General features: G+C 41.8%; 1 protein-coding gene and 1 long non-coding RNA gene across 2 annotated transcripts; both read right to left on the bottom strand.

Moving 5' to 3' along the window:
• CALB1 (calbindin 1) lies at positions 1-22,179 on the bottom strand. The gene is made up of 11 exons (XM_083451405.1): positions 21,986-22,179; positions 21,320-21,396; positions 15,874-15,945; positions 9,217-9,300; positions 9,054-9,110; positions 6,045-6,122; positions 4,527-4,582; positions 3,874-3,913; positions 3,708-3,761; positions 3,497-3,568; positions 1-2,063 (listed from the first exon to the last, which is right to left on the bottom strand). The coding sequence occupies exons 1-11, from the start codon at positions 22,065-22,067 to the stop codon at positions 1,950-1,952; spliced, it is 786 nt and encodes a 261-aa protein (XP_083307531.1). The 5' UTR covers positions 22,068-22,179; the 3' UTR covers positions 1-1,949.
• On the bottom strand, positions 2,081-3,490 carry LOC310682605. Its single transcript, XR_014514046.1, has 2 exons — positions 2,680-3,490; positions 2,081-2,233 (listed from the first exon to the last, which is right to left on the bottom strand). It is a non-coding gene; the product is annotated as an uncharacterized lncRNA (long non-coding RNA).
• Positions 22,180-27,223: the final 5,044 nt, after the last annotated feature.

Below are 27,223 nucleotides of genomic sequence, written 5' to 3'. Positions count from 1 at the left end.
GAACTCCATTTAATTAACACAAATATGCATGATTTCATATCCCTCTCATTTCTAGATTTCTGGAGAAATTACATAGATTTAACTGGGATGTACAGCCACCACCTTTTTAACTTACTTTCTAAAATTGGGCCCACGTTTTAAACCAAAGAACGGAACGCATTGCATACATGGGAGTTCTAGAAGTAATGCAATTTTAAATGCTCATACAATTGTTAACGTAGTCCAGAAATCTTACAGGATGTACTTTTTCAAAACGTTCAGGGCGATAATACTTGGATATCAGCCATTGTATCTCCTTTTGCAGCCAATGGACATAATCCAGAAAAAAAAAATGAAAGGTGGTTTAAGTTCCAGTGCTGATAACTGAATGGGATGCCCAGCTCATGAACAAAATTAGCTGTGCTCATATAAAGATGCATAGGATTTTCATAACTTAGTCCTATGAATTTCAGTGGAATGGTGCCATGCATTGTCGAAATGAAAGGACTATCCCTGATTATCTCTCTCATGGAAACAAGAGTTTGGGCTAGATTGTGGCGACTGAGATTAACCTGAGCAAAATGCAAGTTTAACCGTGTTGTGGATCCTAGCTATATAAAAGTGCAAGTTATTTCTTTATCACCTGCCAAAGTAACAGAACATAGGAAGTAGACAGACTAGACACCAGCAGTCTTAGTATATTAAATTTAATTATAGATTACACAGAATGATGTAAAAACAGCAGTTTGCTAGAATTATAATATTCTGCAAGTGGAAATAGTTTTTAGAAAATGGACTGTTATATTCTCTGACACAGCAGCAATCATTAAACGTTAAAAGTTATAAAGAGGCCGGCTTGTGGTACCTTTTCTGCCTGCCTATCCTTTGTTGTACACTTTTCTTACCAAGCTTGCAGTTTATACAGTAAGACATCATTGTACCTGTTAGGCTACCAAGGTAGCTTAAAGGCTTCTCATGGAGTTAAATTCCTCAGTGTCCCAAGGTACCTGTGGCCTTGGGATCCGAAGTCAGGGGAAGATGGAAAGCTGTAAGACTGATAACTCGTTGGGAATTAACACAATTAACTACAGCGCTGCTACATTCTCTAATATCAATGCTTGTTTGCCAGGAGCCTCAGACCTCCCCCTCCCCCAGTTGAAACACTGCGTCTAGCATCATTTGCAAGGAACAGACTTGCTTTCTTGATCATTTCTTTAAAGCTTCCAGTAACTCCAAAGTCAGGGCCAAACTTTTCAGCAAGTGTGCCACGGGACAAATCTGAAGTGGGCATGATTGCCACTCCAGGACAGCTTATAATAAGTAGCCCTTCCACGTCTTAAGAGTGGTTTTCCCTATGGTCCACTGACTTGAGCCGACAGACAGCAGGACAGCTCTGGAGAGGTGGATAGGAGTATAAGCCACAGGTGGGGCAGCTGTAGTCCTCTAGATGTTTTCGAACTACAACTCCCATCATGCCTAGTCACGCTGGCTGGGGCTGGTGGCAGTTGCAATCCGACAACTTTTAGTTTTCCCACCCCACAGTTTCTCTCCACCATAGTGAGAAGAACCATTTCATGAATGGAGCTGCTGCAGCCCCAAATGTCAAAGTACATAACAAGCCAAAAACAGTCTCAGTGAAATCTGAGTGTTGAAATCTCCCACTCTTCTCCCGTCTTAAGAGTCATTATTATTATTACTTTAAACGAATCGGACTGGCCCAAACATAGACATCCTCTTTATCAACCTTGTAGTTACAAAAAAACTGTACATTACAAACAGTATAGAAACAAGCTGAAAAGAATGTGCCACATATCCTGGCTAATTATCTATATGCAGTGTTAAATTTACAAGATATAAAAGAAAGTAAAGCCTACCCTCTTATAGTGCACAGTTATTGTTGTGGGGTTGTTGTTGTCATTTTTTTTAAAGATATAATATATCACTAGTTAAGTGGAAGTAATCAGAGGGCTCTAATTCCCGTCAGCAGAGAGAATGAGAGCAAGTTCTGTTCGGTAAAGCTTTCCTCCGTCGGACAAGGCCATGATGTTTTTCTTGTATGTTGCAATGTGATTAATGTCTAATTCCTGTGAGGATTTTTGAAGAGAGAGAAAGAGAGAGAGAGAATGCTTTATAACCCAGTTCAGTTAGTAACGTGGGTACATAAAGTGTTACTTCTACACGAGAAAAACCAGCAGAGCCCAAGCGCATGCACTTTCAGTATGGATGAGAACAAAAATGGTTTTGAGAGTGTTGGCTAGACAGTTCTACGGACGGTCTGCACACATGAGTAAATTATGCAACCACCTATGCAGGGCCAATGGTATCTGCCTCCCCGCCTCCCGTGACTGGTGTCCTTTCTTTCAGCAAAGTGCCAATCAAGGGGGGAAATCCCATACAGCAGCCCCAATCCATACAGCTGAGGCGTCACTCCACAGCACTGTGGAGTCACACTCTGGAAAATCTGCTCCTCTGTAAGCGTGCAGGTGTGAAGGTCAACTTGGGAGTCCTGCCGTTAAGGACTGCATCACTCTGCCTGAAAATATTTTAACTGTAAGCTTGTTCATTGCTATAATCCACTCATGTGCTGTATCCTCTGGGCTGCTTGAAAGAGATGGTGCCAGTGGTTTGGGAGCAGGGGAACTAATTCTGTACTGAGCAAAACCAGGTAGTAAAACGTCCCTTTTTTTGAAGCAGTATCACCAGTGCCCACTTAATACAAAGAAAGGCATAAGATAAGTAGTGTTTTTCTACTCTGCCTGCAGACAAAGGTCAGAGGGATGATAACAGTTGCCCACTGAAATGGGAAATAACTTGGGAGTAAAACTACTGCTGTTTGATAGGAGAAAGGGCTGTAACTCAGAGATAGAGCATCTGTTTTGCATCCATAAGGTCCCAGCCAGTTGTTGGTGTCTCCAGGTATGGCTGAGATCCTGGGAAGCCACGGCTAGTCAGTGTATACAAGGCTGAGCTAATGGCCTGACTCAGCAGAAAGTAGCTTCCTATGATATCATACCATCCAACTTTTGAGAGCCTGGGCGAGTCATATGACCCACGCCTCACTCTCACCCCCCCAAAACACTCTTTTCAGGGTGAGATCTTGCGTGGCACTCAAAATGGCTGCCTTGATCTTGTGCGAAAAAACTGTATTTTTCTCCAGAGCACATGGCATGTACATGAAATTAGAGTTATCTGTACACCTTTCTGTAGGACTGACATACATCTGGATTTTCCAGGACATTACCAGGATTTCAAAGGGGGAATTGACATGGGGGGGGGGGATCTCTGAAAGGTGACGCTTTGTCCTGAATTTCAGACAAGCTAATTGAAAAATCATGTTTTCTTGATTTCTCAATGACTTGGGGTCTTCCTGGTTTTATCTTTTTGAAATATGGCAACCCTATCTTCCTGTTGTATCCAGAAACTGAAATATATTGAATTCAGAGCAACTACCTTAACTGACTAGATGGGGGAGGGCAGAGTTTAAGTGCACTTCTAATGGAAATAAAATTAGAATTACCGTTTTGTTCTTTTCACAGAGATCTTTCAGCAACGCATCTAATTCTTGTTCATCTATGTAGCCGTTCCCATCCTGAAAACAAAAGACATGAGCAATTATAACTTTGCTTTCGGCTGCTTTCAGCTACATTGTTTTGTCTTGTAGAACACGTAAGGTCAGAGATCTTTTAAAAATAAAAATGAGTTATAAATATTGTAAGTAGTCTACTTACTGAATCAAATGTATCAAAGGCTTTATTAAATTCTTTCCCACACATTTTGACACCCTAATTTTAAAAAGAGAAAACAGGTATTAGAACAGTAGTGGTTTGGATCACTGCTCACACATATAATTTATATTATGCGTGTTCAAACTTTTAGGAGTATCGTGTTACATACCTGAAATTTAAGGAGAAAGTTTTCCTGTACTGGGAGTAATCTTTGGAGAAAAACACAAGCAGAAGGTTACAGTAGGAACTTGAATTGCATATCTGAAAAATGTATAAAGGGAAACCTTTTCAAGAAACGAGAGAGGAGATGACCTTGACAGCTGACTGGGAAATGGTTTGCTAAAGTGAGCTGCAAAACCCCAGTACATTTTTTCATGTAAAATCCTTCTTTGTAGGCTGCTTGTCCCATTCAAACTTTTCTTTATTTAATTCACTTGTGGATTGTATTTTAAGGGCTGAAATGCAATATGCTTTGTAAATATGCCAGTACATTTTTTCATGTAAAATCCTTCTTTGTAGGCTGCTTGTCCCATTCAAACTTTTCTTTATTTAATTCACTTGTGGATTGTATTTTAAGGGGTGAAATGCAATATGCTTTGTAAACTGCTTTGATAAGCAACATACAATAAATATATATACATTCAGCACATTTTCTTTCTACAATTCAAGATTCGTCTTTGTAATGAAAGGGTTGAACACTGAGAAGAAGAGAGGTTTCTAGCCCCAATTTTTGCAGTTCATAGCCGCATGTGGCCATTTCCCCCTCTCATTTCATCTGCTGATTGCAGCTCATTTCCCTCACCCCCTTAGAAGAAGACATACCTGGCCATTTCAGTCAGTTCCAGTTTCCCATCATTGTTTTCATCAAACATCTTGAGCTGAAAAGGGAGGGGTTGTGTGAACATTTTTTCTCTCCAATACCAGCAATAAGCAACAACCAAAAACAGTTAACATCGTCACCTGTCTCTTAATGCCTGTTTAGTGCAAGCGAATTGGCCTCTAAGAGACAGGTGGGTATTTTAAAACAAGGCCTTGTTTCTGTGGTTATCTTACATTTAGGGTTCCTCAAATGTGCTTTCACCCTATGGCTGCTTTTGTTACTCTTTTCATTGGGCTGGATCCGAAGTTCATTGAGTAAAGCCCTGCTCTTGGCTTCTGCCTGTGTCCCCAGAAAATCTGTTTTGAAAGGTTGACAAGTCCTCCAGAAAAGCATGGAAGATGGTGGAGTGAGCAACAAAAGGAAGTGGCAGCTATTTACTATCTGGGGAAGGATTGTAGCTCATTGGAGAGCCACTACCAATCATTGTAGACAATACTGAGCTGGATGGACCAATGATCTGACTTGGTATACAAACAGATTTCCTATGTTTCCCCTCCACCATTAATGGAAGCCTATGCTGCATCCAAAGCCATTTGGTTCACAGAAGGGCACTTTTGGATCCAATCTATTACAGTTGTACCTCTACTTACGTATCCCTCTGGATACATAAACTTAGGGTTGCGAATGCGGCAAACCCGGAAGTGTATAATTCCGGGTTTCGCCACATGCACATTCGCAGAAGCGCTTTATTGCGCCGTGCACAGAAGCAGTACCTCCAGATACGGACTTTTCAGGTTGCAGATGAACCCCTGGAACAAATTAAGATCGTATCTGGAGGGTCCACTGTATTTTGATTTGGAATAGTCCATCTTTGTTGTCTCACCATTTTTAAAAAAACTGAGACACCTTAAGCACATGTCAGAACATTTCATATGCAATAAAAGAAGGGACGAATATCATAAATATCACAGTCAAACAATAATTTGCCGATTTAATAAATTATTAAATTTGCCCTTTTTTTGTCCTCATAACAAAACCAGCCAGACATTCACATGCACTGGTTTTCCATAGCAAGAGAAGTATTATGATTTTGCAAAAGCAGTCTGTCTTAAGGCCATTATGTCAGGATTTAACCAGGACACTGAACGTGTGCCAAATAGATTACTAGAACCTGCTGCTTCATGTAAATTCAGTGTAAGGCATTGTCCAAATTCCTGAGTTTCAATCTAACAACACAACTCCTGTCTCAAGTGTATGAAAACTTGCACACACTTCGTTGAAATGAATTAAGGCTACATTGCAGCCATACCTGCTATATTCCTTTGAATTATGGTATATCTATCGGAGTCTCCTTTTGCTACTTGGTATCTATGAAGCCTATGCAGCAAGCTAGTTCACAATTTGAATAAGGGATAGGAAAGATACAGTAATGAGAGAAGATCCTAGCTTCTGGAACAGATACACCTTAATATGTAGACAGGGAGCTAAGTTCCCTGAACGAAATAGCTTCCTACTCTTACCATGATGTCTGTATATTCTGACAGCTTTGTATCCTCAATCTGCTTGTTTGCTTTCTGCAATAGGTCTTTCAAAAAACTCTGAAAGAAAACAAACACGAGTGGTAAGTGTTAAAAAAAGGCAATAAAACCGAAGGAAGGCAGTAAGCTGCTTTGCTGACCTTTGAAAAAATACTGTTTTTCATCTAGGAAACGACACTTGTTTTCCCAGGAGACCAGTCAATTGTCCTAGTTCATAATGACATTTAAAATCCTTATTAAGCAAGAAGTCTTGAGAGCTGGGGAATTGCAAATGTCTACTGCCTGGAAGCATCTCTCTCTCAAGCACACACACCTGTTCTAACCTCTTAATATTATTCTTTGGAGTATTGCTACTTTTCCTATTTCAGACCAGATCTTCTCCTTGTTCTGATAGTTGGGGGTGGAGAGTCTTGCACTAAATGGAGCAGAGATTGATTGGTGGGGGGAAGGGGGTACAAGGCCCACGTTGTAGCACGAAGCTGGTGGAACAAGTAAGCAGTGATTCCCACGAAGCCATTCCTCAAGAAAGGCTTGTCAGCGTGGATTTGCTTCACTGCCATGTTCCAGCTGCTTTCTTCTTCACAAGAGAAAAAGAGCAGCCAGTCTAATAACAGTTTTAAAACCAGGCCACTCAGTGGAGGTGGGGCAGGTAGATTTAAATCTAGAGCTTGAAGGGCATTCAGTGAGTGCAGAATTTACCCATCGAACAGCTGATTTGTGCTCTTCTGGCAACTGCCCTTTCGAAATTTTGTGCCAGCGTTCCCCAACCTGCAGTCTTCCAGATGGTTTAGATGTCAGCTCCCAGGGACATAGACAATGGGCAGGGGTGGCTATAGCTCAAAACATCTCAAGAGTAGCTGGTTGGGGAAGTATTAAGCCCACACTGGCATCAAGCCAGAGTAGTTTCCCAGGCTTTGAGCTGCTCCAAGCAGCCTGTAGGCAACCTCGGTGGATATATGAAGTTTCCTTGGTCAAGCTTAGACTATTAGTCCAAGACTGTTGGCGTTACAGCAGCACTTCCCACATCTCAAACCCTTGGCACTGCTTCCCAAGAGCCTTTCAACTGGAGTTGCCAAGGACCTTGTACACACACAAAGCAGGTGCTTCATAGTGAGCTATAGGCCTTCGCCGCCTTCTTCTGACAACTATGCAATCCACTTTAGCTTGTATCAAAATATCCAGAAAACTCCGGGATAATCAACAGGGATTTTCCTAGACCATCAGTGAATAACTTTCCAAATATTGGGCAGCCAGCCAGCTAGCTTGTTGCTCAAGACTCTCTAGATCAGCCTTTCTCAACCTTGGGTCCCCAGATGTTTTTGGACCACAACTCCCATCATCCCTGGCCAATGCTCCTGCTAGCTAGAGGAATCATTTTGTCCATTTGTCATTATAGGTAAGGTAAAGGTAAAGGAACCCTGGATGGTTAAGTCCAGTCAAAGGCGACTATGGGGTTGTGGTGCTCATCTCGCTTTCAGGCCGAGGGAGCTGGCGTTTATCCACAGATAGCTTTCCGGGTCATGTGGCTAGCATGACTAAACTGCTTCTGGTACAACGGAACACCATGACAGAAGCCAGAGTGCATGGAAACACCATTTACCTTCCTGCTGAAGCGGTAACTATTTATCTACTTGCACTGGCGTGCTTTTGAACTGCTAGGTTAGGCAGGAGCTGGGACAGCAACAGGAGCTTACCCTGTTGTGTGGATTCAAACCGCTGACCTTCTGATTGGCAAGCCCAAGAGGCTCAGTGGTTTAGATGCCACCCGCATCCCTAATTTATCATATGACATGATTAAATGATTTCCCTATGCATAGAAACTAGCCAGGCAGAGAGAAGGCTAGCACAGTGTTTAGCTTTCTAGTTAGCTACTACCCATCCACCTCTGCAAATGTGACTACTCAATCATGTAATCCCCATCTGTGGTCTGCAGTGGGATAGTCCTGAACAGTTAATGATGATGATGATGATGATACCAGCAGGGCCATCTTAAGCATATCTGGCGCCGTGGTGCAAAGATCCCTCTGGCACTCCACCTCCCCATTTACCAGAGTTGTCAGCCTTTTCCCAAGCCTCTGTGGGGATTGCTCTCCTCCCACGGGGACTTGGGAAGGAAGCTGCATGTCTGCCAGCCATACAGTTGGCAGGGCACAGCTTCCATCCTAAGCCTCTGCGGGGATTGCTCTCCCGCGGAGGCTTGGGGGGCAAGCTGCATGCCCACCAGCCATATGGTTGACAAGGTGCAGCTGGCAGGCATGCAGGAGGGAATGGGGAGGCCGCCAGCAAAGCCGCGCAGCTCCCCCACTCACTGGGGCACCCCTGGGAGGCCGGCGCCCTGGCGCAACGCACCAGTAAACCAAATGGAAAAGACGGCTCTGGATACCAGGAGGAAGGGAGTAAATGGACAAAAACCACAATGCTGAAAAAAGATGATACAGAGGTATGTGAGTTATTGTTTTGCAACATTGAAGATTCCTGTCGTCTTTAAACATTCAAGGTTTTGTATCACTGGAATAGGAAGAGCACAGTATTAAGACTGCATTGGGTTGTGTAGCCCTCTAATTTGAATAGCTTCGAGCCAGAATTCCTCGGAGACAGCTTCTTCCCAGGCATCTTTCAGATCCTCTGAAAGTGCCTCTTATTAATGACGCCAGCCATACATCAAGTTACAAAAGCAAAGATACAAAAAGATGCATGCTTTGTGGGTCCCCACCACTATCACCACAATAAGAGAACTTGAACTCTCTGCAGAACTGCCCAGACCCTGAGCACCTTAAGAAACACTGCAAAACAGCCAGGGCCATTTTGAGGGGCTCAACAGTTAAGTCAGGAAAGGGCTTTTAAAAATCCACACCAAATTTCTTTAATATATTGTGTGTTCTGCTATGTCTTTCTGTTCTTGCAATTTATTCTGCTGCCACCCCTGGAAAAAAACCTTAGGAGCAGGGGTAGGAAATGCATATTAATAAATAAACATAGATAGCTTCTTACCTTAAGTTCTTCAGCATCAATATAGCCACTATGGTCACTATCATATTTTCTCCATGTCTGGAATTGAGAAGTTAGCCATTAAAACTAAATCAAGCACAACCAAAAACATTTCTTTCAACCTGGCAATTTAATTTTACAAAATGCAAAAATTTATATAGATTACCTGCATGAAGTCTTCACTTGATTTCAGCTGCTGGCACCTAAAGAATAAGAGGAAGTTTTCTTCTGTTGGTAATATCTGAGCAAGCTGTAAAAGATTTAAGACTGAATTAAATCAATTGTTCATCAAATAAATGTAAATCATACCAAGGCTTTAGGAGAGAAAAAATGTTTTGAAAATTCAAATAACTTGCATATTTATCAATGGTCTTCTAAATACCAAGTACAATCCACCAGGATTTTCTGTGCATACCACATTGAAACAAACTGTTGCACGATAAACTGAAACTCTGAAATATTCTATGTAATTATGCTGCCAAAGGACGGAAGCAGAAGTTCAATCTATAATATTTGCAGACAGAGTCTTCAGTGGAAGATGTTCTTCCATTCCACTTTTGGCTCCAAGCTGCTGCAGAACTTTAAAACTGCTGCATGTTTTCCTTTAATAAACCTGAATTTTGTCACAATATTCATATTTTTTTCCCCAAATAATGTAAGAGTATATGAAGAATATATCTAGTCCAACATTTTGCTCCCCCCAGTGACCAGCCAAATATCTAGGAGAAACCCACAAGCAGGACATGAATGCAACCGGCCCCTTCTGCTGTTGACCCCCTGTAACCTCTGTTCAGAGCTATATAATTTTCATGGAATTATGCAGAGGCGGGGATGGTGTTTGATGCACAATCAAAAGCATCCTGCTGCCTGAGGGAGTTGCCTTGCCTTGCCTCAGGAGTGGGCCAAAACTTCCTTTTGAAATGGTGTAATGGTTTCAACCAGCTTCAGATATCCGTATCAAAGTGATATTTGGCAGAATCTCCACTGCATTCCAAGAATCCCTTTAAATTACAGTTTTTGATGGGACAAAAAGAAAAGGAAGTGCCCTGTAGTTCTTCCACTGCAACGCTTTCTCAAACATAATATTCACATTTCACATCCAGCAAACTGTTCCTAAATCGAGAGCTCCTTTCTGCATCGCCAGGACTGCAGGGTGTGAATGTTCTATTTCAGACAGGATGGACATGAAAGGGAACAGGAAGTACAAGACCGCTGTGCTTCCTGTTCCTCCCTCCCTCCCATCAGTGCCATGTCCAAAACTGTCCTTCAGTGACTTCTGAGATTTGGACTTAAAATTATGTCACTTTTGACCTTCTCCCTTGTGCCAACCCCAAGTTCAGTTCCTCGCTTATTGCCTTTACCTGAGCTTCATGGCTGCAGTACAGTGGGACCTTAGTTGTCCCCAGCTCCCGTCTCCTAATCCACAGGCTCTTGCTTTAACACATTTAGATGAGCTAGAAATAGAATGCCTTTGTCTGGAGGGTTGTCTTTGCAAAGGGTTTCTTATAAGCACTGTTCTCAAAGCATAACCTCAATGTTCTCATGCTTTTCTAAGTATTTCAGAAAGGAACTGTTCAAGTTGGGAAACGCTGAAAGCCAAGTGCTGAACTGCAATGTTTGGTATTTAGATTTTTAAAAAAACAGTAAACTCAAGGTTTTATTTCACATAAAAGAATACTTGAAATGGACGCATGAAGTTTGAGAGAACAAAATACTCAGGCAAATGAACATTCTGGCAGCTGACAACCTTCTAATGCCACACAGGAATTTAAAATATTTAATTTTCTGCTTCAAACTAGACCAATGGTGAACCAATGTTTTAGTAAAATCAATGCATAAGCTAACTCAAGATACTTCCATATCAATATGTCACTTTATCTAATGATTTTCCTTCAAATATATTGACATATATTAAGAACATTTTCAGTGGTTGATATCAAGGCCCAACTTTCTATCTTTATTTTTAAAGAATGCTGCTTGGCAATGAGATGGGAATCTTTTTTTTCACCTTTTTAAATACAAAAATAACAAAGTACACACACACAAAAAAGAATAAAAACAGAGAAATGCTAAAACCATCGTAGAGAAGTATCCTTCCCCACCCTACTAAAAGGCGAGCACCAAAACAGGCCGTAAATAATCTCATATAACAATCTTAAAAACCTGGGAGAACAGGAAAAGTTGACATTGTTGGTGCTGGTTGAACTTCCACAGGGAGAGCATTTCACAATTGGAGAGACACCACTGAAAAGACCTGTTTTCTCCTTCTATTCAATTAACGAGAACAGAGGAAGCCCCACCAAAGCTATCAGAGCTTGGCATCATTGGGCACCTGTTGAGCCCCTCAGGAATGGGGAATCCGTGGACCTTCCGACGTTTCTGAATTCCATTTCTACTTCAATCCCAGCTAGCATGGCCAATGACCAAGGATGATGGGTGTCTGTCACATTCCCCATCCCTGAAGTCGGCTGCCCTGCTGCCAGCCCATGGAGCCTCTTGGCCCTGCTGCTGCTCCACCTTGTGGTTTCTTCATGTTCACCTGCCCTCTCTGAATGAGCAAATAGTGAAAGGAGTGAGGAGAAGGAGCAGCAGCAACCTCTGCACACATGGTTCTCTCTCTGGGAGGTGGCCCCCACTGGGCCCCCATGGAGAAGCAAGCAAATGGCCAGTGGCAACACAGGAAAGGAGAAGGGCAACTCCCTGAAGCAAAAGTCCCACAAAATCTGGAACTAGCACAGAAGCGCAAGACAACATCCAAATGCTTCCACCCCTCACAGTTCTGGATGATTAAAATCAGGTGTGAGGAACCTTTCGCCATCCAGATATTACTGAACTCCAACTCCCACCAGCCCAAGTGGGGATGAAGGGAGTTGTGGTTCAGCATTTTGGGTGCCTAAAGGTTTTAAAGAAATGAACCTTCCTGTGTTTACTTATTCCGTATTGTTTACGAAATAGATGGAGAGACAAGACATCTTGCAAAGTTTATTGGGGCTTCTGTGCTACTGTAAGTGACCCCAGTCCAAACAGTCCGTTGCTGTGCATGTGTTCTTGCACAGAAGCTGCTGCACAGAGTTCAGTAATATATGAATATAGATGACAAACCATGCTAATTAAGTCATCTGTCTTTACATCTCTCACAGCTGGCAACAGTGCTTATATATGAAAATGCAGCAACTGCAGCAATTTTGCCATCAGTAAGGAAGCAGCTTTAGAAATCGGTATGGATATGACTTTTAAAAATTTCTGTTTATACAGTCTTTCTTGGAATTCTGCTTGAGAAAGATGGATCTAGCAGCCAATATTACTTTTAAGAAACAGAGATTACAGGATTCTGCTGCTGCCCACCCCCATTTACCAAGTTGCAGCGGAAAACTCCAGCTGAAATATTATAGCAATAGTTCGGAGAATCTGCCTTGGTATAACCGGAAATAAACTGCTGCCAATGCAGTCTTGTGTATCTCTTACTTTCAGCATTTTAATTTGTCTCTCTGAATGTTAACTTTTGTATGTTTCAAAGATTGGGATGAGTCCTTGTGGGAAGTTTTGGTAGAGCCAGAACGCTGGAGTGGATTATATAATCCAGAATGGATTCATCATGGCTCAAATCTCAGTGTGACAGGAAGTTAATAACGCTTTGTACAGCCTGAGTCTCCTGAGTAAAAACACCACTCCTTTGCCGCTCTGGACACAAGCTGGCCGGATCTGCTCAAGACAGTGTGTTGCCCAAGTCAAATACAGGAAAATGCCACACACATGCACATCCAATGTACAGAAGATGTACATTTGAATCTTATTTGTACATTGCCAATGGCACAGCTTCCTACACTGCACCAGAGAGCAGCAGGCTAGCACAGAGTTGCTCTCCCAGCTCTGTCCACTCATCACTCCTTAGCACCAGCTGCCTCACTCTGTCTAATGGTAGGGCTGGCACTGAGACTGGCCCAAATGGCACTGGGGAAGAAAATGGAACTACAGTATGCCTTCAAAGCCTCCAAAATGCCACCAATATATTGTTGCCTGTTGTGCCGCCAGGTGTTATATTCTCAGTTACTGTGCTATTACTCGAAAGTTCCAAAACCTGTTGAGTCCTGGATCTGCTCCAGAAATAGCTGCATCCCAGCCTAGATTCAAACTGGTGACTAGTAAGAAAAGATGGAGGGAACGACAGAATTAAGATTCTAATGCAGAGAACTGGGCCAATCAATTACTGGGCGTGGATCATAGCACGTATTTCACATGGAGGAGGTTTCTGGTTCAATCCTCATTACATAGGAACCTAGTAAGCTGCCTCATACCAAATCAGGCCATTGGCCCATCTAGCACAATATTGTCTACGCTGATTGCCAGCAGCTCTCCAGAGTTTCAGGCAGGATTTTCCCCCAGCCCTGCTGGAGATGCCAGGGATTGAATGCAATACAAAACTGGTATTCTACTGGTATTCTGCTGCAAAACAGGTATTTCTGCATGCAAAACAGGTATTCTACTGAGCTACAGGGTATACTGAGCTACAGTATACACAGTCTATAGGATTCAGTATTTTGGCAACTGGAAAGGCATCTGAAAGCTGGAGAAATGCTGCCACTCAGAATATTACGCGAGATGGATAAACAGAACTGGTTTAAAACAAAAACAACAACCCAACTTCCTATAATATGGAAGGGTACACTTGGTAAAACAGTTCTCCAACCAACACATGTATTACAGATCAACCAATTATCACTCATTTCTGCAGTCCCAGAAAAAATCAGGACACTGATTATTAGCGCCTTATGACCCACACCAAGCCATACGCAATCAACTAGCCACATGGCAGCCTAGTAGGGAATCAGTAAATCTCATGGCTTTGCCGTTTGGCTGTATCTGAAAAATGACAGGGTTTCCAAGCACCACATAGGTACCATGGATGACTAATGGGCTACGAATTATACAGGTCTGCCTTTAGGAGTGAAAGTGCTATGAAAAAAATGTTATTTCTAGAGAGGAATTTATTCTGTTCTGTCGTGAAATGATCGGATAAATAAATAGTGTTTGTGTACACCCTTTTAAAAAGAAAAGAAAAACAAAACAAGGAAAAGGTATATTTCTAACATTACATCCCTTCCTCCAACCACCCAGCCACCTTTCCCTAGCAGAAAAAAAGCTATTGAATCATTCAAACATGGAATGATTGCAGGCTGATAATGTTAAAGGATGGGCTTTTGAAACTCCAACTTGGTGCAGGCAGTGACTTGAACAAATAAGCTGGAGTGCTGGGAGGGGGAGCCTTTTAGAAGAACAAGTGGCTTGTCAAATTCTACACATTAGCCCGAGGGCAATGGATAAAAGCTCAGGGAAGAACCACACTAATGCAGGCTCCTGAAGATGCTCCCAGAATTTCCTTTAACTTGAGCAGCAGCAGCAGTGCTGAAAAGGCCTTAAACTATTCAGCTTGCCTTTTAACGAACTTAAATATTGTCTCACAAGAAAACATATTTTGGAAACAGAACAGATTCATTGCCTCCATCTTTCATAAGATCTCTTCCCTTTGACTCTCCAGTTCCCTTCATCCTTTTTCAAAGGATGAGGCTTTGCAACTAGAGCTGTCTTTTTAAATATCTGTACCATAAGCTTTTGATTCTGCCTTGGACTTTTGGAGTCATAATTCACTGTTGAATCAATAACAATAAATACATCACTCTATGAATGTATTTATAGGACTTCACATGCACAACTCTTGTGAAGCTTCATTCTATGCACGTCTACTTGGACAAAAGTCCACATTTATTTACAGTCTACATCTTAGTTCTCAATGAATGGCTATTCTAATATTCAGATTTATATCAGCAATCAGATACTTGGTCCCTATTAACCTTTCTTACTGACAGCAATGGCTATTGAGAGCATTCACAAGTGAGATAATCACATTGATAATCACATCGTTCGAGAATCAACCTTGTATGGTTTTACTAGTGTCCAGTGATAAGTTATTGGAGAAGAATTAGAAACAAGAACTCTCATTTCTTGCCTATTATCACAATGACTGACATCTTTCTCGAATGAGGATTGTATTCTTACAATTATTTTAAACAACAGGAGTAAGTTTCAAGATCAAGCTAAGCTGGTTTGCAAAGCAAGATCTACTGTTTTCTATACTTCAGTTTCAATGAACATTTAAAAAGGGCATTATATAACCAGTCAATGGCTGAAGCTGCTATACAAAACCATATCCAACACCCTGGGCATGATTTAACTATACCTAAGCATGTTTAAGCCTCACTGAACAATATGCAGCAAACTCCAAAAATGAAACAATATCATTCTTCATATCATTGTTTACTCAAATTAAGTCCAGACCAGAAAGGTTTTTGCTGTGAGGTTTCCATTGAAAAGCAGTTTTAGAAAATGTCAGCCTAAACAAAATACTATTCAAGCAGCTAAACATTTTTGGCAATTTGAATTTCTTAAAAAGAGATGCCCCCTTTTTGTCTCTGCTTTGATATTTCTAACCTGTTTTCTGTGATGATTTTGTTTATGCTTGATTTTGCATTTATTTTGTTGTTGCTGTTATGCAAAACAGTCTCAATATTAAATGCCATCAAGAACTGGGTTGTTGCTGTTTACATGGATAACTTCAGAATGAAAACACTGAAATGTTTTCGTAATAAAATGATGATAAGTTCATAAATTTCATAATAAGAGATAATAAAATGAAGAAACCATTTCCCAAGAAACATCAAAAGCAAATAATACAAATATTTGCAGACAGGCTTATATCACTGCAGAGCTATGACCAACATGAATAAACAAATTCATTAAATGGCAGTAAGTAAACCAGTTAGCTTACCTCTACAATTCCTATCTTTCCATCAGAACTTGAAAACTGGTCCACAAATTTTTTCATTTCTGGGGTCAGGTCCTATAAATGTGCAATACAATGATTATTACTTAAAAGAAAGCCAAAGACACAGTCCATTGCAGGAATGTCTCTTGCACAATTTCCACAGAAATGAATGGTGCTAAAGGAGCTTCCCAGTAGGTTGTACCCTATGCAGTTTCTTAAAACTAAGGATTCATATAATTAATTAAGAACCTACCCTGATGGTTCTGCCAAGTCTAGTAATATCCTGAGCCTAAAACCATGTGCCTTAAGGGCTTTAACTGCTCCAAAATTAAACACTAAGCTGCAGAATTTCTTCTTTCAGATTTTCCAGAATGTTGTTAAATGTAAAGTTATACACAGTGGCATATAAAAAAAAAATATTACATCCAGCAATGAATGCACAAACATTGACTATTGTGCTTTCCCGCCATTTAAAGTTTCCCCCCTTTTCTTGGTGTTATTTGCATCACTTTGCAAAAGGGCATGAAAAACAGGCCACAGCCATGTTGCTGAGGCAACCAGGTGAGCACTCCTTCAGTCCTTCCTACTTGACTAGTTGGGACAGGATATGGACCGACATGTGCATTTGGATTCATAGCCAAATGAATATTCCTTTGGAAATGATGCAGTCAGTACGGAATACATCCTCATCTGAATATGCATCTCTATCATTCATTCTACCCCAGATGGGCAATGTGGGCAGAGTCCCTCTTCCTTCCCCATTGAGAGTGTGGGCAGTGGAAGGGTTCCATTTGCACTCCGTGATATTGTCACACAGTAAAATCTGATTGGCTACATAGCCCCATGATGCCACCATGTTCTTGACAGTATCTCCAAGACGAGAATCATGCAATGAAGAGGACTTTTCCAGTAAAAACAAAAATCAGCACTAGCTGACAAAGAACACAAAGGACACAAACAGGCTGGAGGAAATGTGCAAAAGAGGAAAAGGTAGAGGTTTTCCACTCACAGTTTCACTTGCCTTAGAACAGCTGTTTTTCCTTACAAAAATTCAACCTCACAAAAATTCAGCCCAATTTAAACATGCAATTGCTCTCTCTCTCTCTCCACTCTGCTAACACAGAGATGGTTAAAAATATTTCCAAGCAAGTAAATATATAAAAACTATTAAGTTTCTAGAGCATTAAGTTTCTTAACTCATAAAACAACATCAGTATAATTCATTTTATGTTACAGTCAATGTCCAAAATTTGTCCTGATTTTACATTCATGCATGAATTCTGACCACCTCAGACAAATTTAATAAATGTATGTAGAACGCCATTTTATGAACATATAGCAGTGAATGTTGACAATCACATTGAACCGACTGTCAACTCTGACAGATGTATCTCTGAGTCTTTTGACGTTTATGAAATTTGTCTGGGCTTGTCCACATTCACTTGTCACTGTTAACATTGATCAAATTGTGGACACTCACAGTAGCATACACTGTCTCTCATCATCACTGCAAATTTCATTCAAAAGGAGTTTGTTAATAATCATCATCAGTGTTTTCTTCAGTTTAATAAACAAAAACCTCCCTTCCACAGTTCCACTACCTGGCTGTGAGATGAATCACATATCTAAGATGAATCACATATGTGAGACAGTGGTTCATTGTCAGCTGAGTGTCAATGTCTGTACAGTCTGAGCCTGTGTCAATGTCTGTACAGTCTGAGCCTGTGTATGGACTCAAAAGTGAGTCCCACTAAATTCACAGGGACCTCTTCACAAGCAACTGTGCGTGAGACTGCAGCCTATGGACTCAGAGCCTAAGGATGCTTTTTTTGGAAGTCAGTCCCACTGAAATCAGAGGCACTTCCTCTTGAGAAACTTGCATAGGACCAGGCTGCTAGGTGCCCTGCACCACTGAATTCACTTCCATTTCCCTACCAGAAATCCACACTAGTTATTTCAAATGTGCAGTGAAAACAAATAACGCTGTATTCTCAAAGATACTGAAATGAAAAAGATTGCTACTGGCAGGTATAAAATTAGCACAACTATGGAAAGCATCTACAGGCGCCGCTGAAATATTTTCTTAGATCTTATTTGCCATGAATAATAGATCCCTGAACAATACACACTTCGCTATGGTCTATTTCCCAATTCTGTGGTGAGCAGTTTAAGTTTTTAATGTGTGTGTCCCACCCCCATAAGAAAGATGTGTTTGTATCCTTGCATGCATTGTACTGAAAAGTCAAGCAAGTACAGAAAGGTGGGTAACTCGGCAAGGGGACCTCTACCACTTTTCATATTATTTGGGAGGAATGGAATGTTCCACATGGAGTTCAGGCACCTATACCGCAGAGGCATTAAAGCCCAGAAAGGCCATTGGGTCAACTCCAACATCTCCATCTCCATCTCCTTCTCCATCTCCATCTCCACCTCCTCCCTGATGTCCACATAGTGAGGCCAAACGTCTGAAGGAAAGATTGTTCATGTGTACATTTGAACATGCTTGGAATCGCCTCCCAGATCAGGGACTCTAAGCAATCAGAACCATGATTTCAGAGAGGATTCTAAGGGAGTTCATGAATGCATGAAGATCCCTTCCTTCAGGCCTTCCTGTTCAATGTTGAGAGGTTAAAGAGGAGCCCCTGAGGAGCTGCCACCCCAATACTCCATGCTTTATTCCTCCATACATTCTTTGAATGCCCAAGCAGGGCTTAAGAGAAACATAAAGATTATTATATCCAAGCAACAACTAGTTAATGATTAAGCATCAAGTTGTTACTAAGCAGCTGTGTTCACACTTCATTGTACTGGGCACTTGTCAGTCAGGCATAAAGCACAACTGAAAGCAGATCTTAAGACAAATCTTCCCCAGATGTCTTTGGGAATTGTTTCTGGGCAGCAAGATGATGCACAATGCAATGCATTTTCAGAATTTATTGATGAGGTAAATTTGAAGTATGGAAGATTAACTATATAGATTTTTGAAGCTTCTGAAACATCTTCCTTTACTATGCATACAGTCCAGTCCTATGACTGTTATAAATACTTAAGACTCACCAAACTCTGAGACTTACTCACAAGCAACCATACATAGGATTGTAGAAGCCTTATTTTCTTTAATTTATTAGGGGTTAAGAATTGCAGAAGGAAAGAAGTTCTCCACGGGGCGGGGGGGGGGGGCAACTTTGGCAGACCTACAGAATATACGCTGCATATCCTACAGGGGAGTATTCATTTTCACCCATTAATCCTACCCACCAAGTCTATGCCAAAACTTAATTAAGACAAATATATTACAAGTCATAAATATTGGGAGGAAAGAGAATTAAGCAGTCTTTTTTAAACAAACAAACAAAAAACTGGAAATATAGACATGATATGCAAGGTGAAAAAGATTTAAATTGAAGTTGTAAAAAATACATTAAGTACTATTGTTAAGCGAAAGGAACAATAGCTTTCTGAAATGCAAGCAAAATCGAAGTTTTTGTTGCGTGTGTATGAAAAGAATGGTAAAACCACAAAAATTGCTTAGAACATACATTAATTTTGCCACACATCGCTTTTGAGAAGGGACACGGAACTCAAAAGCTGCTTGAAATTGTATCCAGTGAAACAAGATGTGTGAACTAAAGAAATATCTGCAAAACAAGCCTTTTAAATCCAAGAATCAGCTTAGATTTGAAACCACTGATAGTCTGACATGCATTAGTCCAGAAAAAAAGAAAAGCTTTAAGGATCAAGAAGCTAAGAATGATCCAATGAGTGAAGTGAACTTTTGGTGCTGTTCTTTTCAGAAAATTCCAGAAATAGTCTTGTCCAGAAGCAATGTCAATGGAAAACTGAACAAGAACACCTGAGCACTTTCAAAGCAGGCATAAAAAGGGAAATATAACACTATGGGTAGCACAAAAGAAAGTGCCTACAGAGATTTTATATATCACTTTGAGAGCACTTGAATTTGTTAATAGGAGTCTGACACCATTTTCAAACCTGGGGGGAAATGGGATGAATGCCTTATAAAAAATGCAATATTATCAGTTGAATGAAGAACTTATTAAACAGAGAGTAGATTTAATAGTGATTGCTTCGGAAAATAAATTATGAATCTATTTTTCTCTTATGGAGATGTAGACAATGACTCGTATTGCAAAGCCAAAAGTGAAAACAGTGCAGAAACCTCAAAAATAAAAAAGTATGTGACCAGCCATCACTTCATTTGAAAAATAATTGAAGTTATTACAAATCCATTTTTGCATCACATCTTCAGGTCCTTGATAGCAATCATAAATATGTATTTTATAATGCTTGATTACAATTTTTGTAGGCAGCCTCAACTGTACGCACATAAATTGTAAACTTGTAGATAGACTCAAACTTTCACTTATGCAGTCAACTCGCAATCATTAAAGGACAGCTCAAATGTATTTTAATGTTGGAATACTCTTACAGGAACTGTGTAAATATTTGCATATTGGTAATATACAACATCAGTCAAATTTGAAGTACACTGATCAGTTGAATTCAATGATCTTAAATTCATTGATTTCAGTCAGTCTATTCCAAGTGTGACTTCGTCAGATATCACTGGATAACTTCAGCTTTATTTCAAGGGACACTGACTATCTTTCAGAGCTGAGCTCTCTTAATTGGATTTTCATTGTATTTGGCACATAATCTTAAGCCTGACTCTCAATACTTCATTTTTCTTATTTCTCTGAATGATATATTCATTAATAGCAAATAGAAAGCCTATTTTCCCATTTCCTTTTCTGATAAGAGATAGTTTCTTATTTCAAATAGGGATAGCAGTTAATATGTTTTGCATTATTTAAAAACTTTTTGCTTAAAATTCCCAAACATCTCCTACCTTTGATGCCAAATAACACATCAATGATTACCATTTTAATTACCCCCATTTTCCCCAGTAAACATGTTCATCACCTGCAACATTCAGATAACCCTGCTTTGTGCTAATATTCCACTATCCTAAAACCAAACTATTATCTAATATCTAGTTAGTTCTACTTACAACTAATCTGCAGATCTGTTTATTGGCCACCAAGGGGCAGAAATGTATTTCAGCCAACATATTAACAATGCATCCAGCTAATTTTGAATTTCTTCTTAACCACTGGGGTGGGAAAAACTGAGGAAGTAACAGAACAATTGTTTCCTTGCACATTTTTGTACATCACTTTAAGAACTCCAGTATCACCTGGTTTGCTCTTATAGAAGGATCCAAGGAACTTTCTTATCTAGTTTCCATCTCCCCCAGATTTCCCAAAGTCACTTTTCCTTTGATAATCGCTAGGTCATATTCACCTGCACTTTACACCAGAGGTATGCACCCAGAACGGGTGCCGCCTCGTTGCTGGAGTTCACCTGAGGATAGTTCCTCTACTTTAATGAAGATGAGATAAAGCAACGGGGGAAAGAAATCTTAACCTACCAAGCCCGCTTTCTTTCGCGCCTGCTGCAATTCCTGGATAAAACACTGCAGCTCCTTTCCATCCATGTACCCATTGCCTGCAACACAAAGAAAAGGGAGAGCATCGCTCGTTACAGCTGCGGAGGTTTAGCTCACTCTCCCTTACCAGCTGGAAAAGGTGGGGGAAGGGGGGCATTTGCGCGTTGAAAAACAGCGGTGCCTTTCAACGTGTTTACAGAACTTTCATCTCTCTGTGTCCCCAAGAAAAGCAACATCGCCAGGTAACTTCTAAGGCTATGCGTTCTTTATTGAGTGGGTGCGCTTGAACTTTTGAGGTGCCTCCAGAGAGGAAAACGAGGAACCCTGTTCCCAAGAGGGTCCGCTCCCAAGGCACCCAGAGACAGACAGACAGAGAGAGGGAGGGAGACAGAGAGAGAGAGACGAACGGTGCAGTTAAGTCTTCGCAAACGCTTCCCGGTCGTTGCAGCTCGCAGGCAAAAGTTCTGGCACGCGCGCGGGGCAAAGTTTTCCGGCGCGCGGCAGAGGAGTGGCGAGGAAAGTCCTCTTCCCCCCGGGGCCTCTGTCTCCCCTGCCCAGCTGAGCCCTCGGAGCCCCTCTCCACCCGCTCTTGGGTGCCAAGGTGGGACAGGTTGAGAAGAAGGGGTGGGGTGGGGGGGTTGTAGTCACCATCAGCGTCGTAATGACGCCAGATCTCGAAAAACTGGCTTGCTGAGATCTCCACGCCTTGTAGGTAAGTCTCCGCGGCCATGGCGTGCACCTTTGGGTGGAGGAAGGAGAGAAGGCGGCGACTGGTGGTGGCGGTGCTGCTGCAGCTGCTGGAGATGTCGCTGTCCGCGGTGCTGACTCTCCGCCCGGGCTAGTCACTCCTGGGCGATCTCCGCTGAGCGCGCTCTATTTATCCAGTGCTCCACTCGCCGAGCCACGCCTCCGGAGCGCTCCCTCCCCCCTGCTATCTCCTCGCATTGTTCCACCTCGGTTGCTCTTCCCCGTTCACAAAAGGAGAGGAGGCAGCCTGCCCCTCCCCCCCCCCACACCACTAGGGACCCAAAAGTGTTAATAATTACACCGGTGACATCATGGAGGTGTTGGGTGGAAAGTGATAAGGATGGTCCAATTCAGTTTTTCCCTTCCTCTTTGCTTACCAGTTCTGGTCTAGGCCAAAGGTCCAGCTAGACCAGGGTAGCCAATGCAGTGTCATCCGGTGTCGTTGGACTCTGACTCCATCAATCTTAGCCAGCACAGCCACCGGTCAAGGATGATGGGGGTTGTGGTTAGTATCTGAAGGGCACCGTGTTGGCTACCTCTGATCTGGACCAGCATCCTGTTTGCTGTGTTAACTAGTAAGATGCCCACCAGCATAATAGAAAAACAGGCTTCCTATTCTGCACCCCAGGAAGAGGAATCCTGTGGTATACTGCCACTGAACTTGAAGGTTCTGTATAGCCGCTATTGCCAATAGCCATTGATAGACTTCCTCTCTGCAAAGGCATCTTTTGAAGACATCCAAATCATGTACACTTGAGGACTCTGTAAATTCTTAGGGAGACCAACTGTCCGCCTCAACTACTTACCTGTGAATCTGGAGTAACAGTGGCCCACAGTACAGAGCTGTTATGAAGGTGAATGAAAAGTTTATCCGCACCAAACCTTTAGCCACACCAAACCTTGATAATTAGGTGAGCTAAAGAAACATTGTGTTCTTGCCTGCCATCTTCACTGGTGGGCATGTTCAGTCTTCACTGGTGTGCATGCTTTTTGTCTCCTCAAAAATCTTTTATGACTTACACATCCATTAGTCCTTTCAAAGGAAGGTTACCCTGTTAGACAACTTCCAATAGCATGTGAAGCAGAATCTCTATTTTTTCCCATCTCTCTGGTAGATTTAGCCAACTGTTCAAACTGTTGCAAGTAATAATAATAATAATAATAATAATAATAATAATAATAATAGCTGCTCACCGTTTTCCTTGAAACATCTGATATCACAAAAATGGATGAAATTAGAAGTAGGCAGGCACTGGCTAATGAAAAGGGCTCTGGAGAATATGGGAAGGCAATATTAATTCAAAGGGGCAGTTTGTTTTGGAAAACACCTTGATGGCTTTTGTGGCTAGGATGTTGACATACTGGAGAAACCCATTTGCACAATTGATAAGTGATTATTGAATTCTGTCTCAGAGCTTTGTGCATCGCATGCCTGCATCTCATAGCTTTTTTATTTCCCATTATATTTAGCAGTTCTGACTAATGCCTGTATAAAATTAGGGTGCCTACTTGAAACAGCTGAGCGCATATTAACTACCTTTTAACACATTTAAACCACTTTGGGGTACTCATAATTAAAGCAGTGAAAGGTGGATTTGATTTCTTGCTACTCTTCTATGAATATTGATAACAGATAAGGGATTATAATTGGTGTTATTGGTCGTATATGTAGAACAGAGTTTGCCTCTCCCCCCCCCCCCAAGGCTTGTGGGCACATTTGAGTCACACTCCCCCCCCCCATCCTGAGTCAGAAAGAGAAAAGGGGCACACATACTTCATTTTTACAGGGAATCTGGGTAAAAATTAGATCCAGTAATCTGAGAATCTAAAAGCACATACAACTGAAAGAGGGTGTAGAGAAGAAGGTCACTCTTTCAACATCCTCCTGCAGACTCCTTATACCATTCAAAGATAAAAGGTGAATGACTCTCACCACTTCATGACCAAGGGTATGTGCCGTGGCTCAAAGACTTAACAGGCACCTCAAGGGCACCATAGTGCCCATGGGTGTCATATTGGAGACCCCTGATGGAGAATCAGGAAGGAACAATTATATTGAATTCATCAATACAGAAGGTTCATGATCTCATGTGTGCAGCCTCAAGTCTAATTTCTGAAGGAGAACTCAAGGCTGGTACTTCTGTGTACCATAAAGCACATAGCACATTGTTAAAAGCAGTAGCTGAAGCTTCACTGCTGGCTGCAGTCACAAAGAATCTGCAAGTAATTTTGTTTGACATCAACACAACGCTCTCCACCATCTCCTTCACCGTAAGCCTAAAGCAATGTCTCAGAAACCCTTAAGGTTTCATGCTGGTACTGCACTGTGCTAAGGAATGGATATTTCTATTAATTGCAAAGTTCCCTCAACGCAGGAAATTCTCCCGGCCACTTTCGGGCATGTGATAATAAAACCGTAAGGAAAAGGCTGGTGGGTAAGGGTTTGAGTCCATAGCTGGCTTAAGGATGTCTCGCCACATGTTTACTGGCGAAAGAGGAAGAGTAATATAACAATCATCTGCTCCAAGTGCCCAAGAGAAGGACACTGGCAATGCAAGAATGGAATTGAGTTTGGCAGCAGGCTTTCTGGGACCAATCAGTGTGCCTAAAAGACAGCAAAAAGTTAGAGGGGTGAAAGAAGGTACTGGAAGGTGAGAAAGAATGACAGAGTTGGCATTTCCATCATTTTTGTATGAAACAGGCCCCTTCCAGTGAGGTGACCTTTTATATCAGCCAAGTATATTGAATTTCCCAGTACAGTGCAGAATTTCATCTTCTAGCAGCATGTCCTAGTGGAAAATCAGCACTGAACCAGTTTCTACTGTCATCTTACTTGTTGTTGACATTGGTACAACTACTGGCGGCACACTGCTCTGAAATGACAACAGTGAATGCGTTGTCGTCCCTTGAATTCTGATTTGTAACACAGGAAAAGCTGGGTCACTTCAAATCTATTACTCCTAATCATAGTTATACTGAACTGAATACTTTATCTGTCGTGGGTAATAACTGCGATCATTCTAGCTGATTCTGGGTTGCTTGGTTTTTGCTTAAGGTTGAAGAAATGAAGGAAAACATCCCATTTTACATATGCTTTGGTTGCAATTTGGAATGCAACTAGAGTTGCGTTTGGTTTAATAGGCAGATTATTCAACAACAAAAATCCTCAATTAACTGACACATTGCCTGCATACAATGTGCTGGAACGAAACTGTTGTGGCAGGGAGATAATAAAGGTTCCTATAATGAGGCAGAGTTGAATCACTGTCTTGTTAAATGTAAAGGCAAATCAGGACCATCCTATCACTGCTCTCATGTTACCTTTTACTGTCCTCCTGCCTCACCTTCCAACACCTTCTTTTCACTTTATCTTTCCAGGCCTCCTCTTTAAATCTACCCCAGAATGGTTAAGAATGGAAATTGCAAGTCTTACACTGCCATTATGCCTTTTCTACTGTGTAATGAAATCATGTTCCTTGTTTAACCAGACAAAGAGGTGAACAAGTTCACTAGGGCTGGGCTGACACCAGCTTACTTATTTTTTTACGAAGGCATAAAAAACAGTCACTTAGAAAAATAATCACTTCTGTACCTAAGCTGTGATCCACATATTCTTCATGCTTAATGAATTTTGAAGTGTATTCCATATATAGTGCAAGTTAACCCTGCTTGTAGAGGTCAAACATTGGAAAGATTGCTAAACAGATATAAAAGAGAAAATGCATATAGTAAATCTTCCTCATGCCTCACTCTGCATGCATCACTCAGCTTCTGTCATTCCAAGGCAGCGGTCGCCAGCATGAGGCCTGTAAATGCAGATGTGCATGGAGAAAACTCCCCTGGTACCCACAGGGTCCCCTCTCCCCTTTGAAATTAGACCTATTATGGTACTGTATAGCCAATAGAACTGGTCAGGGGACGGGTGCTCACAATAGTGTCTCCAGTTTGCAAGTGTGACAAGGGTCCAAATCAAGTACCCCAGCTCTAAAGAAACAAATGCAGTATTCTTAAGGGCGAAGCTATATATGACATCAAAGATATATGAATGCATCACCCAACTTTTGTGAGTATGTGGCTAAAAGCAACCACAGGATGGATCCAATTTGGACTGGAACCACAACGTAGGAAATGGTGCCGATTACTCAGTGCAAACTGTACCACTCTGCAGGTTCCTATAAGTAAGGGATGTTCAACAGGTCGATCGCAATCTACTGGTAGATCCCCGTGAGGTTTTGGTAGATCGCGGTCGATGTCTGGCTCCCTTTCCTTAGCGTCGGTAAAACTGTCTCCTGCCTCGCCCCCTCACCTCACCCTCCATTGTTGTTTGATCTCTGGAAGGGAAGACGGAGCTTACTCTGTGCTGCTGTTTTCATCTATATTGATCTTTTTGTGAGTGACTTTACCGCTTTGTCCCTTGCCTTTTGTTGTTGTTGTTTAGTCGTTTAGTCGTGTCCGACTCTTCGTGACCCCATGGACCAGAGCACGCCAGGCACTTCTGTCCTCCACTGCCTCCCGCAGTTTGGTCAAACTCATGCTGGTAGCTTCAAGAACATTGTCCAACCATCTCGTCCTCTGTCGTCCCCTTCTCCTTGTGTCTTCCATCTTTCCCAACATCAGGGTCTTTTCCAGGGAGTCTTCTCTTCTCGTGAGGTGGCCAAAGTATTGGAGCCTCAGCTTCACGATCTTTCCTCCCAGTGAGCACTCAGGGCTGATTTCCTTAAGATTTCCCTTGCCTTTAAACCCCCCAAAAAACAGAATTCCCCTCAAAAGCTTTTTCTTTAACCCCTAAAAAATGGGGGTTTGAAATGACCCCCCCCCCAAATGGGACTTTCCTTCCCCAAAAAAGGTCAACAACTTTGAGCTGGTAGATCACTGCCAGTTTTTAATTCTGAAAGTAGATCACAGTCTCTTGGGAGTTGGCATTATAGGGCTAAATGAGAGTACAGTGGTACCTCTGGATGCGAATGGGATCCGTTCCAGAGCCCCGTTTGCATCCTGAAGCGAATGCAACCTGTGTCTATGGGTCGTGATTCTCCGCTTCCGTGCATGCACAAGCAGCGAAACCCGGAAGTAAAGCGCTCCGTTACTTCTGGGTCGCCGCAGAGCGTAACCTGAAAACGCTCAACCTGAAGCACATTT

The sequence above is a fragment of the Podarcis tiliguerta genome, assembly GCF_965153285.1.
Source record: "Podarcis tiliguerta genome assembly, chromosome: 7".
NCBI classification, from domain to species: domain Eukaryota; kingdom Metazoa; phylum Chordata; class Lepidosauria; order Squamata; family Lacertidae; genus Podarcis; species Podarcis tiliguerta.
The sequence above is the reverse complement of the archived record's forward strand: the minus strand, read 5'-3'. Positions and strand labels throughout refer to the sequence as shown.

Excerpts from the sequence above, each read along its gene's own strand:
- CALB1 (XM_083451405.1), bottom strand. The coding sequence starts at position 22,067 with ATGGCCGCGGAGACTTACCTACAAGGCGTGGAGATCTCAGCAAGCCAG. Across the intron at positions 15,946-21,319 it reads CGCGAAAGAAAGCGGGCTTG|GACCTGACCCCAGAAATGAA; the intron begins GTAGGTTAAGAT and ends GCACATTTATAG. Across the intron at positions 2,064-3,496 it reads TCTGTGAAAAGAACAAAACG|GAATTAGACATTAATCACAT; the intron begins GTAATTCTAATT and ends AAATCCTCACAG.